This window comes from Aspergillus heteromorphus (assembly GCF_003184545.1).
Source record: "Aspergillus heteromorphus CBS 117.55 chromosome Unknown BO70scaffold_20, whole genome shotgun sequence".
Lineage (NCBI taxonomy): Eukaryota > Fungi > Ascomycota > Eurotiomycetes > Eurotiales > Aspergillaceae > Aspergillus > Aspergillus heteromorphus.
Window position 1 is genome coordinate 255,726 of NW_020290425.1, and position 15,466 is coordinate 271,191.

A 15,466-nucleotide genomic window follows, 5' to 3' on the forward strand; every position below is an offset into this window, starting at 1 on the left:
GAGCGACTCGATCTGAAGTTGAAACGATCCCCGCCCGGTCCTCATGCTTAGTAATCCCCACCCGGGCTGTTTACCGACTACCTGATCGGTCATTTCCATCCATCCCACAAAACACACAAGATGACCTCGGAGAAAGAGATCCGCATCACTTTCCCCCTGGGCCGTGGCCTTGCCCTTCGCACTGCCCGGCTTATTGGCGCCCTACCCGGCCGTGACCTCGTGGGGCTCCAGCGGGGCTGGCAAGAATGTCAGCCTTAACCATTATACAACAATAACCGCCAACCGTGGTAGGAGGCTGTGTCTGGCTCCATCCTAATATTAATCCCCGGCCCGACTCGCCGCCTCCTGGTGGATGAGATACTCAGACTAACTAGTAGATACTTCCTATGTACTCGGCAGTCAGTACGGAGTACTCAGTACTTCCTCGGATGTTGCGAGATCTACTTGGCCACCGTGAGTCAATGCACTCTTCGGCCAGTACCCGACGGCCAATTCCTCGCGCTCAGACGCCCTCCCTCCGGTCGATTTCTTCATCCCGGTGTTTGATAGACGCCAGAACTGACCACCGCTCGACGAGGTCAGGCCGATCTCCGTGGCGGGATATTTCTCTCTCTCTTCCAAGTTCCTGGTGGGATCCCCTCGACTCCCTCGAAAACCCACGGAGCATTCTCTTCCTAGTACTCCTCTTAGTACAACGTGCACCCACGCATCCACTCAGTCATGGTCCCACGGAGCCCGCACAGGCCGTTTCACGATAGGAAATCGCCTCCGGGCCAGTCTGATAATGAGTGGGGTACAGGGAAAGCTCATCGGCAGCGGAAAGCAAACATCTTGACGGCCTCGAGACTGGCAGCCACGAGCGCGGGGAACCAATCGAATGCCAGTTCATACCTCCTGGCTGAGCCTGGCACACGGCTGAAGGTGAAGCCGGCGATCAGCTAGGTGGCTCGGTCCCTTGTGCCGACTCATGTTGCTCACGGCATCCACGACCAATGCGACGAATAGCGATACTAGATACCCAGGCAAAGTCGGGGGTGCCTCGGAAACTCTCGGTTCGGGGTTTGGCGAGCGCAGCCTATTGCGACCCGGAATCCAGCCATCATCATCCTGTGATATCTGGCTTGGTAGGCAGCCTTTCCATATCAAAATCCAAATAACCCCCCCCCCTCCCCCTCCCATCCCCGGGCATTCTTCCTCCCTTCAGTTGGCTCCGCTGGCAATCCTGCTTGGGCGCCACAGGAAATGCCAAGAAGAGCCATGCTATGTCCAGTAACTGCTGGATCAGTAGCCTCCAATCGGAGTCCGTGCAACAACTTGCCAACTTATATGCAAGCGGACGATAATGCAGTAGTAGGAGATGGTTCCTATCACCATGCACCTTACAGGGAGCCTTACTGTTTGAACTTGTATTGAGTCGGTCGAATTGCTAGCTTGATTCACCTCCTTGAATCGATACTGTATCGGAGATCATGCATAGTATGCACGGTACCGTGTTTCCCTCCGAGTCGAGCAACAGATCGAGACTGATTGACGTGTCGAAGACCTGTCAATATGCACACGTAGCCAGCTAGCTGCCTTTGGTGGTTTATAGAGCTGGCACACACACACACCTTTACCGATCATACATGAATAATCCAGATAAATGGACATCTCCATCGACGAAGACGAGGTTCCGGAACACCCCTTGATTGATATTAGGCTGTGGCTGCATGCAGTTTGATCCAGCTACCATGCAGTAGTAAGTAATCTACCAAGTACTTGTCAAATGCATCGCCCGCCAATCAGTGCAGCTCGTGTCTTAGATCAGATGTATGCCTCAGACCCCGTCATTTATTCCCAATAGACCTATTACATGCACCCGGCTGGATGTGGCGTGGTGAGCACCCTTGCGCCGTACATGGGAACACCACGACTCTTGACGGGGATTGGATGTACCACACTGCAGGCAAGTGTACCCATGTCCAGGGAGGGCTGAATGGCACTATCTTCTGACATGGCCCCCGGTCAGGTCGATGGATGGGACCCTCCCTATATTATACGACTTGTCTGCAATGACTCACCGGGGGTGTATGGATGGATGGATGGGTGGACGTCGGGCAACATACAGGGGGTGATGGAGAGACAGAGAGAGCTGGCTCGGGCTATCACGGAGCAGATGACGGAACACGCAGGAGGCGAGGCCTGGTCTGGTCTGGTCTGGTCTGGTCTGGAGGAAGAGTAATCTCCGGGTCGATATGCCCGATGGGATAGCGGAGCTACTTGCAGTACTGCTAGCGACTTACCCTACCTACTGGCCGGTGCCGTATGTATGCGCTAGCCAGGCCATGCATGGTCGGCTCGCTAGATATCTAGCTAATGGCGACGGCGATGGCGAGTGGACGGGGGATCATGTCACCGTTGCCTCCGGGTAAATCAATCCTAGTCGCACTTAATATGAACACCTTAATAGACCTGACAGGTGAATCATCGACTACGACTCCGGACGATCCAGGGGCAGCCAACCCCAGTACAATGTCCAACAGATGGCGCAATCTATCCCAGCAATAATGATAACACTTGGCCCAACCAACCCCCGATATGCCCTCTTCGCATCCAATACACACACACACTGACACACTACATACCAACATACACTAGACTAGACTAGACTACTCAATATCCACCGGAGAGCGAAAAAAAAAAAAAAAAAAAAAAAAAAAAAGAGCAACGCTAATCTTATACCCGAGGTACATACACACTATACTAGTAGTCTCCTCCTCCTCCGTACCGCCACTAGTACTAGTATCTATCTAACAGCTAACCACCAGTGTACTAGACAGACTACCACCACGACCCGAACCAACCCCAGACCAGACCCCAAGCCACGTCGTCGTATGTATGTCAGTAAATCAAGTAAATCAGTTATCCTAATCCCCCCCCCCTCCCCGCCCGCCCGCCTGCACCCCAATCTTATCAATTTCCTATCTGGGCAATGCCCCCACCCCCCCCCGGTGAGCAGTACATACCTACCCTACCTAGTACCTAAAGAGTGATGTAGTAATCCTCTCAACCTCCTCTCCCCAAATCATCAGTAGGAAGGGTAAGAGGGGTGTCGGGGGGGAAGAAAGAAGACCATCCGTCCGATATAGAGTTTCATTCCCCCAATCAGAGCGTCCCCGTGGACATGTGCAGGTCGGGTGTTCATGCACTGCCCATATCAGCGCGCGTTGGATGGGAATTCGTATCCATGGGGTTTCTTATTGGGTCAGCTGCGCTCGACCGGTGATGGGAGGTTGTGCTGGTTTTTTGGATGGTAAGTAATACGGGGGGGGGTTCTGTCGCTCGGTTTTCTGTCTAACTGTGAAGGGAGAATGGTATGGTGAGAGATGAGGTGGGATTGCTTGGTTGTTGAGTGGTTGTAGGGGGGGAAAGGGTGGGTATGGCTACCTGATATCTATCTACTATCTACCACTGGCAGTACTGATGGGATAGGACAGGTAAGAGGTAAAATAAGTAAGGAACAGTAAGCAGCGGAGGCGATGCTCCGTTACCAGTACCAACGGGGACCCTCGGTAGAATCGCTCCCGATCCATCCCTGTCCTTAAGTACTGACTGCCTGGTATGTAGTGGTGGATAGCTGCCCCGGTCTCTTCCGTATGTATGCAATGCAAGTACATGGGGTGGATGAGGTGTACCTGCAGTTAAGCAGAGGGACCCTTATCGCCATTGTCAAGCCAGAGCCACCACCTACCTACCTACCTACCTACCTACCTACCTACCTAACCTATATACATACCATCGCGAGCCATCCACACTCCACAAGCCACTGGCACTGGCACTGACAGTTGTAGTCACCCGTAGCACACACATACGGGTACATACAGCCCACCGTGCCCATTCCGTACATAGGATCTCACGGACAGTAGGACAGGACTAAAAAGCTTGGTTTGGGTTCAAAGAACCAGTCAGCGGTGGTGGACGACATTTCTGATCATGCAGGCCACCCGATGAGGAACTCAGCTAATGGGTTGGACGGTGCTATTTTGGATGACTTGCATCGGTGGTGTGGTGAACCGATTATCGGCTTGGCTGGATGTCATGTGTGCGTGTGTGTCAGAATAATGAGGGAGGAGTGTGAGTGTTCAGCAAAAACAAAAAGAGAAATAAAAAAAGATGATTGATGATTCTTGGCGCTGCCCGGAATCGAACCGGGGCTGGCACGGCCACAACGTGACGTCATACCACTAGACCACAGCACCTGTTGTTGTGGAATTGGCGGGAGGTTTAGCTACAAATCTTAAAAATAGTGAAGAATGCCAACGCCACTTACTTTCGCGAAGGTGTGGTGTTCTTGTAATAAAAGGATGGGGGCATAACACTGCTTCTTCGTATCTAGTATTTCATGATTGTAGGGCTGTCTTTCTGCCAAGACCTTCTGGTTATTTCATAATCAGTATCTTACAGTGTGCAATTGGTCGTTGATTGATTGTTGCCTCGTGGTAATCCTGCTAACGCCCCCGTCGTATATATTTACGGAAAGTCTAATGTGCCCCAAGAGCACACGACCACTACTACTCAGTATAGTCTATAAATGTCCGCAATGTCCCTGCGCCCACACCATCCCCAACTTACTCATGCCAACCCCGTGACACAGGGACAAGAACGGCCACTAGATGGGAGCTAGATTGGTCGCACAGCAGGGAGCTCCTCCTCACGGGGTATCCCTCAAACCGGAAAGAATCCAGGTGACAGCAGCAAGTCACGTCGAGCTGCTTCTAGAGATCGGAGTCATTGACCCAGCCGCTTCATCTGAGCCGTCCCTCGACTAACTCCGGACCGGGTATACAAGTGCCCACCCGGATGGGCTCAGGTAACCCGGAAGACATGGAGGGCGACGCCATGACCGCAACACGAAACAGCGTTCGCCCTAGTACTGGAGAAACCAGACAGGACACCTGCCTATCAGCCAGCAGGCAGACATGTGTCGGTACGGATTAGTGCGGCCGCGTTTGGACGACAGCCGGAGATCTGTGGTGTCTTCCTCGATCTGCACATCCATTAGCCACGCGATTGACAGACATACAAGTACATGCGTCGCTTAACCCCCCACGGATGTGTCCACTGATACGGTCATGGCATTGGCAGCTGTGTATGAGCTCAGGACACTAGCATAAGGACCATGTACCCCACATTGAACGTAAGCCGAGAGACCTGGAGAACAGGCTAGCCGCTGCACCGCATCCCCACCGGAACTCGAACAATGGCAAGAAGCGTGGAGCACAGAGCACTGCCCAGTATTCACGGGTGGGGGCTCAGACACAAGTACTCCGTAGGGCGAGGGCCGACCCCAGGTCTGGGATGTAGTGCTAGCACGACAATCCTTTCGGTTGTCTGAGAGGGAGGTTACCCCTCACCGTCAAAAACGCGGCACTAAGACATTTAGCGATGGCCCAGGCAGCACGGAAATTCGACTAGATCGCCGTAGACTGACACACCGGCGCGGTAGATATGTGTGGGAATGATTGCCCGGGCATGGGTTAGTTGGACTGTGTCTTGTCTTGGTACACCACCCACTACGCTTTCCCTCCCCTCTCCCTCTCTTTCTTGGTTTCTTTCGTCCTTAAAACCTTTTTTTTTTTGTGAAAAAAAAATAAGAAAAGAAATTCAGAACCAACGAGAATGTCAACAGCCACGAGGCGGAGGAGCACATGTATATATAGCGTGCCAAGAAAAGATATATCTTGCGAACTGATGGACAATAGAACCTTGATGTCCAATGAATGGGGGTGGGTGGCATGCCAGAATTGGGCCTCGATGACGTTGATCACGGCCAGTCGCCAAATGGAAATGGAGGAGCCCGATGAGAATGCAAGACTGCATACCTACCACCACTACAATGCAAGCCTGCAGTGTGTCCCGAGGCCAATAGGGCGCACCAGAAGGTTTCACTCATACTGGGCTATTCTGAGAGCGAGACCGGAGTAATCCGTCTCTCGACAATGTCGCCATGCATACAGTACGACGGTCACTAGTCCGACGCAGTGTCTGTTTGAAGCTCTTAGCTCCTGCCCGCCGCGGATCCAAGGAACCAAGCCAATAGGCCGCCAAGAGCAGAAGGACCACGTCCACGCGAAAGGCGACCGGAGAGAGATAGATAGACAATAGGAATCACCATCAGGGACGGTTTCCATGACAGACGGGTAGGAGACGACGGATTGCCGCTAGAGCAGCCACGCCTCGTGGAGCGAATCAGGCTGCTATGCATGGGCAAATCAGAGGAGAACTCGGAGTCGTGAGGTATCTAGCTGTAGGTAATTTTCGACGGCCCTCCCACTTCCCATGGGCCAGCCGCTCTGATTTGCGAGGCGGTTGGGGGGATTTTCCCACTGCCGCACTAGATAGATAGTAGAGATGGGGCCAGCTGCACAGGCATGGATGCCGCCTGCAGTCCCGACTGGCCGTTTGAATGGGACTCCTCGAACCCGACCTTGGGTGGGATCACCCTCAGTTTCAGACCCAGGGTTGGTAGCTGGCCATACCACCGCCAGAGACCGACCGAGACCCTGCTCTGCTCTACCGGTGGGTGGGACCAAACCGGTTGCCAGCGGAATTTGGGGGAGGGGGGAGGGGAGAATTCTATTGAAGGCGTCGCTTTTATACTCACTCACATCCATCCATCCATCCATCCATACGTACAGGTATCGATGGATCTGCCAACCCAGTCTCGCTGTTGCCTCTTCGGGCAAGAACCCCAACTGTCAACAGCGGCGTCGGGATCGCTGGGAATCGGGGAGAACACAGACCTCCTCGCCCAAGCTCTGCGCGCGGAGCTAAAAGAGGGCCCCTGGCTCTCTATTGGAGGGGGGGGCCGCAGTCAAACATTATCGGCTGCAGGAAGGGGAGGTGGCCTATGGGGGACTCGGAGTGTCGGACTAGTGCCTGTTTTCTCGGTCGATCAAATTTACGGAGAGCTCTGGGGAGGGGGGATGAGATGATGCCTTCAGGGAGGAGTCGGTCGGGGGACCGCAAGAGAGAGAGAGAGAGAGAGAATAAGAGAGAGAGAGAGAGATGATGTCTGGAAGTGAACCTAAAGAGAGGAGGAGTTGGGGATGGACATCGTTGGACCCACGGAACACCCAGATCCAGATCGATGGCCGGCTCGTTGGAACTTTGCTGGCCAGATTTGACAGGTGTCAGTGACGATGAAGATTTCCGTTCCGAACCCGATCAGTGGTCGATTGATCGATTGATTGATATGTAGATAGATAGACAGATAGAGGAGAGGGTAGGTATCGATAAAAGAAAAGACTGTAGGGCTAAAGATACCTTAGATAGCGGATAATGGGGTATGGGCAACTGTTCCCGGGTGGGATTGCCCAGTCACACAAAGGATTTACTCAGGCACGACGGGAACAGCAAGGGGCGGGGGGAGTGTTGCTTGGTAAAATATCCAAAAACAAATCGGTATTCCGTACGGCGTACTTGATACGTACACACCTGGAAAGGAAGCTAAGGCGGCATTCAGGCTATTCTGCTTGCCCCGTTTTGCCCCCCCGATGAACGAACGGATGAAGAGATAGAGAGGGACCGCCCATGGATGATGATGGAAGGGGAGGGCCCCAACCATATTGCCAAGGAAAAGCCCGGATGGCCGGCCGAGATGGATGGCTTGTTCAAGGTACGGCGTACATATTACTACTAGGTACTGTGTGTACTCCGTACTGTGTACTATTTGGGTACTACCTACTAGGGCTGCTCGTATTTTCGTGGCCACAATAAAAATAAGATTTTATGGGATGACATTGACTATAGATTATCTTCCGTCCAAACTAGGTGATTGTCCATGGATTTGATTATGATGATGATGATGATGATGATGATGATGATGATGCTAGTCCGCAGCTAACTGCTACCCAGCTCTAGAGCTAGTCTCCACTCAGGAATTTCACCTCGACCCTGGAAGCTGCAACAAGACTCCGAGTCGTAGTTGGGTGTCCCCACTGGCTGGCGATTGGATCCAGAATCTCTGTCTGTACGGTACCTATTCTTGTGTTTCCCCCGGAGTACCATGACCGACTTGCGACCGAGACCACCACCGCTGACCAACCGAATCCTGTACGGAGTGAATACTGCGTATTGCTGTTACCACTCCGTACCGTTCAGTCAGTCAGTCAGTTCCCCCCTCCTTCCCTTTCCCCCAAATCCGCCTGACAAAAGCCTGCTTGACCCTCTCTGCCCGCCGAGAACCACCACCACCACCACCTTCTCCTGTCCCTCCTCCCTCCCTCCTCCCGCCCATTATTACTTACGAACCACCATCCACATCGTTCGTTTTCTCCCACTCCCACTCCTCCTCTTCCTTCCTCCCACCCCCCCCCCTCCCCATTTCCCCATCTCCTCCGTCCCTTTTTCTTCACCACCGTCCACCCAATACCCTAATCTCTATCCTCTCTCCTCTTCTTTTTCTTCTCCCTTTCCCCTTTTCTTCCATCACCTTTTCTTCGTCGTCCTCCTTCAATACTTACCGATAACTACCCCTCCTTTTTAAACCTCTTTAATTTCATCTCCCTCCCAGTATAATTACCACCACCTACCCTGCCTGTCCCTTCACGACCGTTCCTTCCTGGACGACCACACCCCCTCTACCCACTATATACCGGATATCCACTCCATTGTGTCTTCTTGTTACTATACTTAGACACTCCTTACCCTGACCCTATCTGACCCTCGAGGATCTCTTTCCCGACCGATCTGCGACCATCTCCGGCTCTCATTCCATTTCCACCACCCTTATCTCCGGGCGCATCAATCGACCATCGGCTGCATCCTGGTGCTGTAGCAGGTCTGTCGCTCAACAGTCCCTCTCCGAATCGCCATTACCGTTGTCCGGCACACGGTTTCCTACCCCAAGGTCGACCTGGATGGCTGTTATTGCTCTCTTCCGAGTCGAACTCCGAGAGTAATGCCGATCCACTCGCGCGCACCCTCAGAGCTTCACGTCAGCTCGCCCTGAATTAAGTGACCTTCTGGGACAGTCGAAGGGGTCACAGAAGAAGAGAGACGCCGGAAAGGGCCCCGCATACACGGAACTAGAACAGGCTCGGGAAGGAGAGGATGCACAGTAGCAGTCCGGAGAGAATACGCTGAATCCAAGACATGAAAATGGATCGTCCCCATTCTGTTCCTGGCCTGGAGGAACCCGTTACCTTGATTGCCCGAAATGGCCACACGTCGGACACTGTCCGTAGGCGCAGTTCGGACAAGTCCAGCGAGAGTTCGTCACCCGAGACAGATATCAGGCCGACTGTCACGAAACCGCCCAATGCCAAACTTCCCCTACCGAGCGACTTCGCCGACGGCCAAACCTCCATTCGTCATCCGTTTCCCCACCTATACCATTCCTCCAGTACCTCTCGGTCACCCTCCACTAGAACCTCCTCCAGCTCTCTCCAGGCACTGAACGAAGATACCGTCGTCGATGCTCGGTCCGATCATGGTACGCTTGCACGGAACTCCGTCGCTTCCCGGAAGATGGCCCATATGGGCCATTCCGAGACCCATCTCCCAGAATACCCCGTCTACCCTGACCAATCCTATGCTGTCCTCCAGTCTCAGATCCATCCCACCTACCAACCACCATTCACACGCTCCCACAGCTCTTACCCATCACGGATCGAGACGGCTAGGCTTGCCCCAACGCGTGCTTCGCGCACAGCGGGCAACACTCCTATGTCCAGCCCAGGCCTGTTTTCTGTCAGAAGCTCTCGCTCGACTCCGTTTGGATCGGACGATGAAGGCCGCATCAGCAGTCCATTCCTTCATCCCACGCACCTTCAGCCCCCAAAGAGTAAGTTCGATATTGCTTCATATCTCGCCAATCTTTCCATGTTGTCAGAGGCCAATCAAAGAGTGACTAACCTCCACTGCAACAGGACTCACACTGCCGAGGTGGATCGAGATATTGTGACCGGAAACAAACTTATCAACCAGTATGAGATCCTCGAGGAGCTCGGACGAGGCGAACACGGAAAAGTCAAACTGGGCCGCCATGTTACAACCCGGCAAAAGGTCGCGATCAAGATTGTTCAGCGGTACTCAAAACGTCGTCGCCTGGGCAAACTGGGGAACCCCGAGGACAAGGTCAAGAAGGAAGTAGCCATCCTCAAGAAGGCCCGACACCCCAATGTTGTTAGTCTGTTAGAAGTCATCGATGATCCGAACCGCCAGAAGGTCTACATAGTTCTCGAATATGTCGAAAATGGTGAAATCATTTGGCGGAAGAGAGGGTTGCGGGAGATTGTGCACGTCGACAAGCGCCGGCTAGAGCGTGAAAAGGCTGGCATTCCTGACACGCCCTCATTTCTGGAGGAAAGTCAGCAGTATATCAGGACTTCTCAACACCTCCGCCGCCAACGTGAAAAGGCGCGCGAACGCCGCCAAGCACAGGCAGCGTATGCTCAAGAAGCCCCGATCCCTGCTTGGAGTTTGGAGCATGGTGCGGAATCGGAGGAGGAGGAGGAGGAGGAGGATGAGGATGCGAGTCCCGGAACGGCGATTGCCCGTATCCCCAGCCGCTCAATGAAAAGCAACGATGATGCCCAGCCTTCCCCGAGCAACTCTTATGCGTCAGGCCATGAAGCCGCATTGGCCGCAGTGGAAGGTAGCATGTATGGTGCCTATGCGGATTACTCGTTCGATAGACGCTTCAGTACCGCATCGAGCAGCTTCGGCTATGCTCCGTCCGAACCCGAATGGTGTCCTGATGATGATGAGATGTCCTATGTGCCTTGCCTGACCTTTATCGAAGCGCGAAACGCTTTCAGAGATTCGCTGCTCGGGCTCGAATATCTTCATTATCAAGGCATCATCCACCGTGACATCAAACCCGCAAACCTGCTGGTCACCAGCAGCTATCGTGTGAAGATATCGGACTTCGGTGTATCGTACCTGGGACGGCCCATCAGAGACGAGGAAGAGGAGCAGGTGGAGGAGACGGACGCGACTGAACTGGATGATGCACGTGAGCTGTCGAAAACGGTTGGGACCCCGGCTTTCTATGCCCCTGAGCTGTGCTATACAGGCGAAGACTTCGTGGACATTCTTGGCGCCGTCCCTCGGATCACCGGTGCTATCGATGTATGGTCTCTCGGCGTAACCCTATACGGCATGATCTTCGGGCGGCTACCTTTCGTTTCGGATGACGAATACAGCATGTTCCAGACTATCGTAAAGAAGGAAGTCTTCATCCCGCGAAAGCGCCTGCAGCCTGTGGAGGACGATCCCGACACCGCCAGTCAATGGCCCCGCTGTGACGACAGCCCCAAGCGGATGGAAGATGAGCTAGTGTACGAGGATGTCGACGATGAATTATATGATCTATTGAAGCGGCTACTTACCAAAGACCCCGTTAAACGCATCACTGTCAAGGAGATCAAGCATCATCCTTGGGTTTTGCATGGCCTGCCCAATCCCAGGGCCTGGGTGGAGGAGACCGACCCGGGCTATCAGAGCAAGGGCAAGAGGATTGAAGTGTCTACGGAGGAAGTGACTAGCGCCGTCAGCAAAGTGCCGTTCATCCAGCGCGTGCGATCCAATGTCGCTAAATGGTCCAACTACCTGACCGGAAGGTCGAAAGAGAAGGACACTCGCAAGCGGACTCCTAGCAACACCCCGTCGGTTGATTCCTCATCCACGGCGAGCAGCACTGCTTTTGGGAAATACCTCTGGGATAGTCGGCGACACAGCCTCAGGGGCGACGAGGAATTTCCGCGCACTTTCAGATTCTCTAGGGATGGCGAGCATCCACTCTCCCAGAGTGTCACCGCAAGTCCTGTGGGCAGGGATGATCAGACCTGTTATTTCGCCTCGTCTGATTTTGCTCCCCCGCTGGAACGGACCCCACGCCCTGACCCCCCGGAACGTACGACATCCACCTTGTCCACTGCTGAATCTGCGAAGACCGTGAAGCCATCCGACCACAAAAAGCCCGCTGTACCCCAGCGTGCCGGCACGCCAGTCCGGGTAGAAACGTCCGGGACTACCAATGTTGGTGGTCTCTTTGGCGGCGCGAGCCGCCGGCTCGCGAGAGGCCTTCAGCCAGGGGAACGCTCCGATCGGTCTGTCTCTGGAGAGACCGCGTCCCTGGATGGTGACCGACACTCCGAGCCCAGCCTGGCTCTGAGTGTCACGTCTGCGGTCGGCCAAATGCAGCAGGCTAACTTGCTATCGAACGAGGAGCCACCATCAACGCATCCTGATAGCCCCCTCGCTGGAACATCCCGTCACCGGCGTAACCGATCGCATCAGCTTCCAAGCAGGCATTCTGCGGAGCCATTCCACCTGACCAAGGAGGCCTTGCTGCGGAAGAGAAGGAGTAACATCGAGTCGGCTATTGACTGCGACCACGGGCTTCGTGGAGATAGTGAGATGTGTCCTAGTGATTTGTTGAGCGTACGGCTCGAGACTCACCCGCAGGCCTCGGATTCGTTGAATGACAATTCGGCCGGCGACCTCCTTGCTGGGGGACTGACAACATCACCCCCGTCAGCTGCCACCATCTCTTCGTCGTCTATTGACGAGTATACCAGCGGCATGTCGCAGAGCACCTCGCACCCTAGCATTCCATCCGTGGTTTCCGGGGCATCGTCGCTTTCCGGGGAGGGGGGCTACAAGGAGAAGGACGGCGAATCGTCTGTTCCTTCCATCCTCCGTACGGGTGAAACCGTCAAAGCCCGGCGGCCCAGTTCATCGCGACCGGCGGAAGATGATGAATCTCGCTACTATTGCGATGACGAAAACGAGTCTGAAGACGACTCGGAGGATGAGGGCCTTGTCATTGGCAAGAAGAAGGTGACCCCTCAGAAGCCAATCATTCGTCCTGGGCAGTCGAAATCATGATGGCCTCCCAGCCACTTGCTATGTCTGTGTCTTCTTGCCGCGCCACCGACACCATCTCCGCCGTCTTCATTATCATTTACTCTTTTCTGGAGCGGCCACACAGTTTCAATTCTCGCTGACCTCTTATTCTTGCGTGTATATCATTTATTTTATGACCGGATTCTTTTTTTGCTTCCCCACTTGCTTCCTTCTGGCTCGTTGCGTCCCTTTACTGGCATACAGGAAACTATGCCGGGGTTCCGCGTCTGTTCAGATACAGATACACTGCTTGTACATATATTTGCATGGGTGGCACGTTCATATTTGGGCTCCCTTTCTCCGTTTAATTCCCCTTCTCCATCTCGCTGTTTGCATTCGGATGACGCTGGGTACCCACCCCCCCCCTTCTTCCCCGCTGGCATTGCTTCCCCTTTGCGTCTATATATATCGGGTCTGTTTGATGCATTGGGACTGGGGTCTGTGATTTCCTGTATGTGACGTTACGTCGGCAGAGGACCAGGATATATACTGCACCTGCCATTTCTTTTCTGTGTCCTTTTTTGGGGGGGGGGGGTGATAGCTGGTAGCAGTGTGTATGGTGTCTTGCTTTGCGGGTTGACATGGACTGACACGATGTTGATGACCAAGTGGAGAGAGATGATGATGATGATGGTGGAGAGAACAATACTACAGACTACAGAGACTCGTTCCACCATCCAAAAATGTGTTAAGCTATTGCAAGCAACTGTACAATTTAGTAGAGGTCTTATATATGGCAAGTCTAGTTTATACATAGTGAGCAACTAAACCGACAATCTCCCCAGCATACTAGATCCCATATCCATACATTAACTGCCCAGTCTTCTTTTGTTTCGATTGCTTGATCCTCAACCTTGCTGCTCTCGCCTTTCCCGACCTCGTCTTCCTCCTTCGCCGCCTCCTTCATTGCAACTTCTATGCGGGATTTGGTGTACTCGTCTGGATCCCATGCTAAAACTCTTGTTTCCATCTCTTCAAGCTTCTGGAACATCAAAGGCGAAGTTGTTCCTTGCAGCATATGCAATCCAAAAGTCCCCACTCTTCCAACTATCGAGCATTGGACCTGAAAGCCGCTGCGTTGTCTTCTAGCCGGCCCTTCCGAATGGCCTCGTCTTCGTGGTCAATCATCGCCTTCAGAAAGGTCTGGAGTCGGCGCTCAAACTTCCCACACCAGTCCTCGAGGCCATCGGGCCAGTATTCTGGCTTCTCAATAAGAAGCCACCATGGTGGCGCATAGGTGAATTCAACCGGGGCAGCGTATGTGAACTCCCAGTCTACGACTCCAATGATTTTCAAATCCTCGTCCATGAGCACATTGGCCGGTCGAAAATCATCGCACCAGATCTTGAAGGGGCCTTTGTCGAGGGATCGCCATCGTTGTGTGAGCTTCTGGTCTCGAGCGAGTTTCCGAAAAAGACTCGCCGACAGTCATCAGCCGAGTCAACGGCATCATTTCTCTCTGGTGCCTGAGATGTGTAATATGCAGCTCCGCCAGAGATTCAAATTACGAAGATGCTGTGTCAAATGTGGTATCAGGACTCGGCAATGCAGATTGAGGTAGCGAACCCAATCGAACAAGTTCGTTCATAGGCATTGCGAGAGGCCGATGTAAAACTTCCCAGGTGAAATCATCCACCTGGCCAAGAGACCCTATCCGAGGAAATGATAGCCTGGACAGCTGGAGCAGAATCCTGGCCAGCTCGCCGTAGAGGGCCTCTAGCCTCCCCTCACCGATGTTCGGATCGAGTCTTCCACGGTCTGCTCGTGGGCATCCCGGGGCGTTGAGAACATCATACGTATTCACATCGTGATTAATGTACTCCTCAGGCCCAACATGCAAAAAGGTAGTTAGGATGGTGTATTACTGTGAAAGAGGGGGGGGTAAAATAGATAAAATAGGGGAGTGAATGCCCAACCAAGCATGTGCAGCGGTGCGGTCATATGACCTGGGGCTTAACCAAAGGAGCATATCTCTCTTCTGTATTATTTAAATCTTCTAGAAGGAAAGTGGGGGACCCCTCCCAAAGTATCAGTGATCTCAGATATCTATCTGGCGGAATCTTCACATCACAGTAAGGCTCTGTCGAGACTTGAGAGACTTTCGGCTTGCAGAGTCGGGCTACGTAAGAGCCAGCCCTAGTAGAACCACGTAGTATCCCCACCTCCACCACCGACACTCCTTGTATGTATGTAGCAGTCAGTTAGCAACAATATGCAGTTTTCCTGCTTGCGAGAACGCTCCATAATGTCCAAAAATAGTAGCTCTTATATTGTTGCATAGCTAGGGGGTGACTATCCAAGAGCTTTCTTTTGTACTATTAGTCCATTGAACCGAGATTCTATAGGGGTCTGGGGAGTTGGCCCCCTATATAGGGCAGGCAACATCACCTGCCCAGACCCAAAGAGCGTTGGGGGGGCTTGGGGGACCCCTAGCCTCCCATCTAGTAAGCACCATCAATCAACATCAGTATTTCCGGTAACTATCTTTATCTACTCCATGGAATCTCCCTTTTCATACTACGCCTTTGGCACCAGAGGTCAGCCTCTTTCCACGCCTACTGTAGACGCGTCG

The 15,466-nt window shown here is 53.3% G+C and overlaps 3 protein-coding genes and 1 non-coding gene across 4 annotated transcripts; 2 read left to right on the top strand and 2 right to left on the bottom strand.

Moving 5' to 3' along the window:
* Positions 1-4,167: 4,167 nt before the first annotated feature.
* BO70DRAFT_t221 lies at positions 4,168-4,238 on the bottom strand. Its single transcript has one exon. It is a non-coding gene; the product is annotated as a tRNA-His (tRNA).
* Positions 4,239-6,187: 1,949 nt separating this feature from the next.
* Positions 6,188-7,147, top strand: BO70DRAFT_92468 (uncharacterized protein). The gene has a single exon (XM_025548848.1). The coding sequence runs from the start codon at positions 6,411-6,413 to the stop codon at positions 6,972-6,974; it is 564 nt and encodes a 187-aa protein (XP_025397596.1). The 5' UTR covers positions 6,188-6,410; the 3' UTR covers positions 6,975-7,147.
* A 1,994-nt stretch (positions 7,148-9,141) lies between these two features.
* BO70DRAFT_295545 (putative serine/threonine protein kinase) lies at positions 9,142-12,876 on the top strand (the record flags this gene model as incomplete). Its single annotated transcript, XM_025539512.1, has 2 exons — positions 9,142-9,830; positions 9,912-12,876. 2 exons carry the CDS (start codon positions 9,142-9,144, stop codon positions 12,874-12,876), a joined length of 3,654 nt encoding a protein of 1,217 aa, XP_025397597.1.
* An 865-nt stretch (positions 12,877-13,741) lies between these two features.
* BO70DRAFT_430722 (uncharacterized protein) lies at positions 13,742-14,488 on the bottom strand (the record flags this gene model as incomplete). The annotated part of the gene is made up of 2 exons (XM_025548180.1): positions 13,742-14,311; positions 14,403-14,488. The coding sequence occupies 2 exons, from the start codon at positions 14,486-14,488 to the stop codon at positions 13,942-13,944; spliced, it is 456 nt and encodes a 151-aa protein (XP_025397598.1). The 3' UTR covers positions 13,742-13,941.
* Positions 14,489-15,466: the final 978 nt, after the last annotated feature.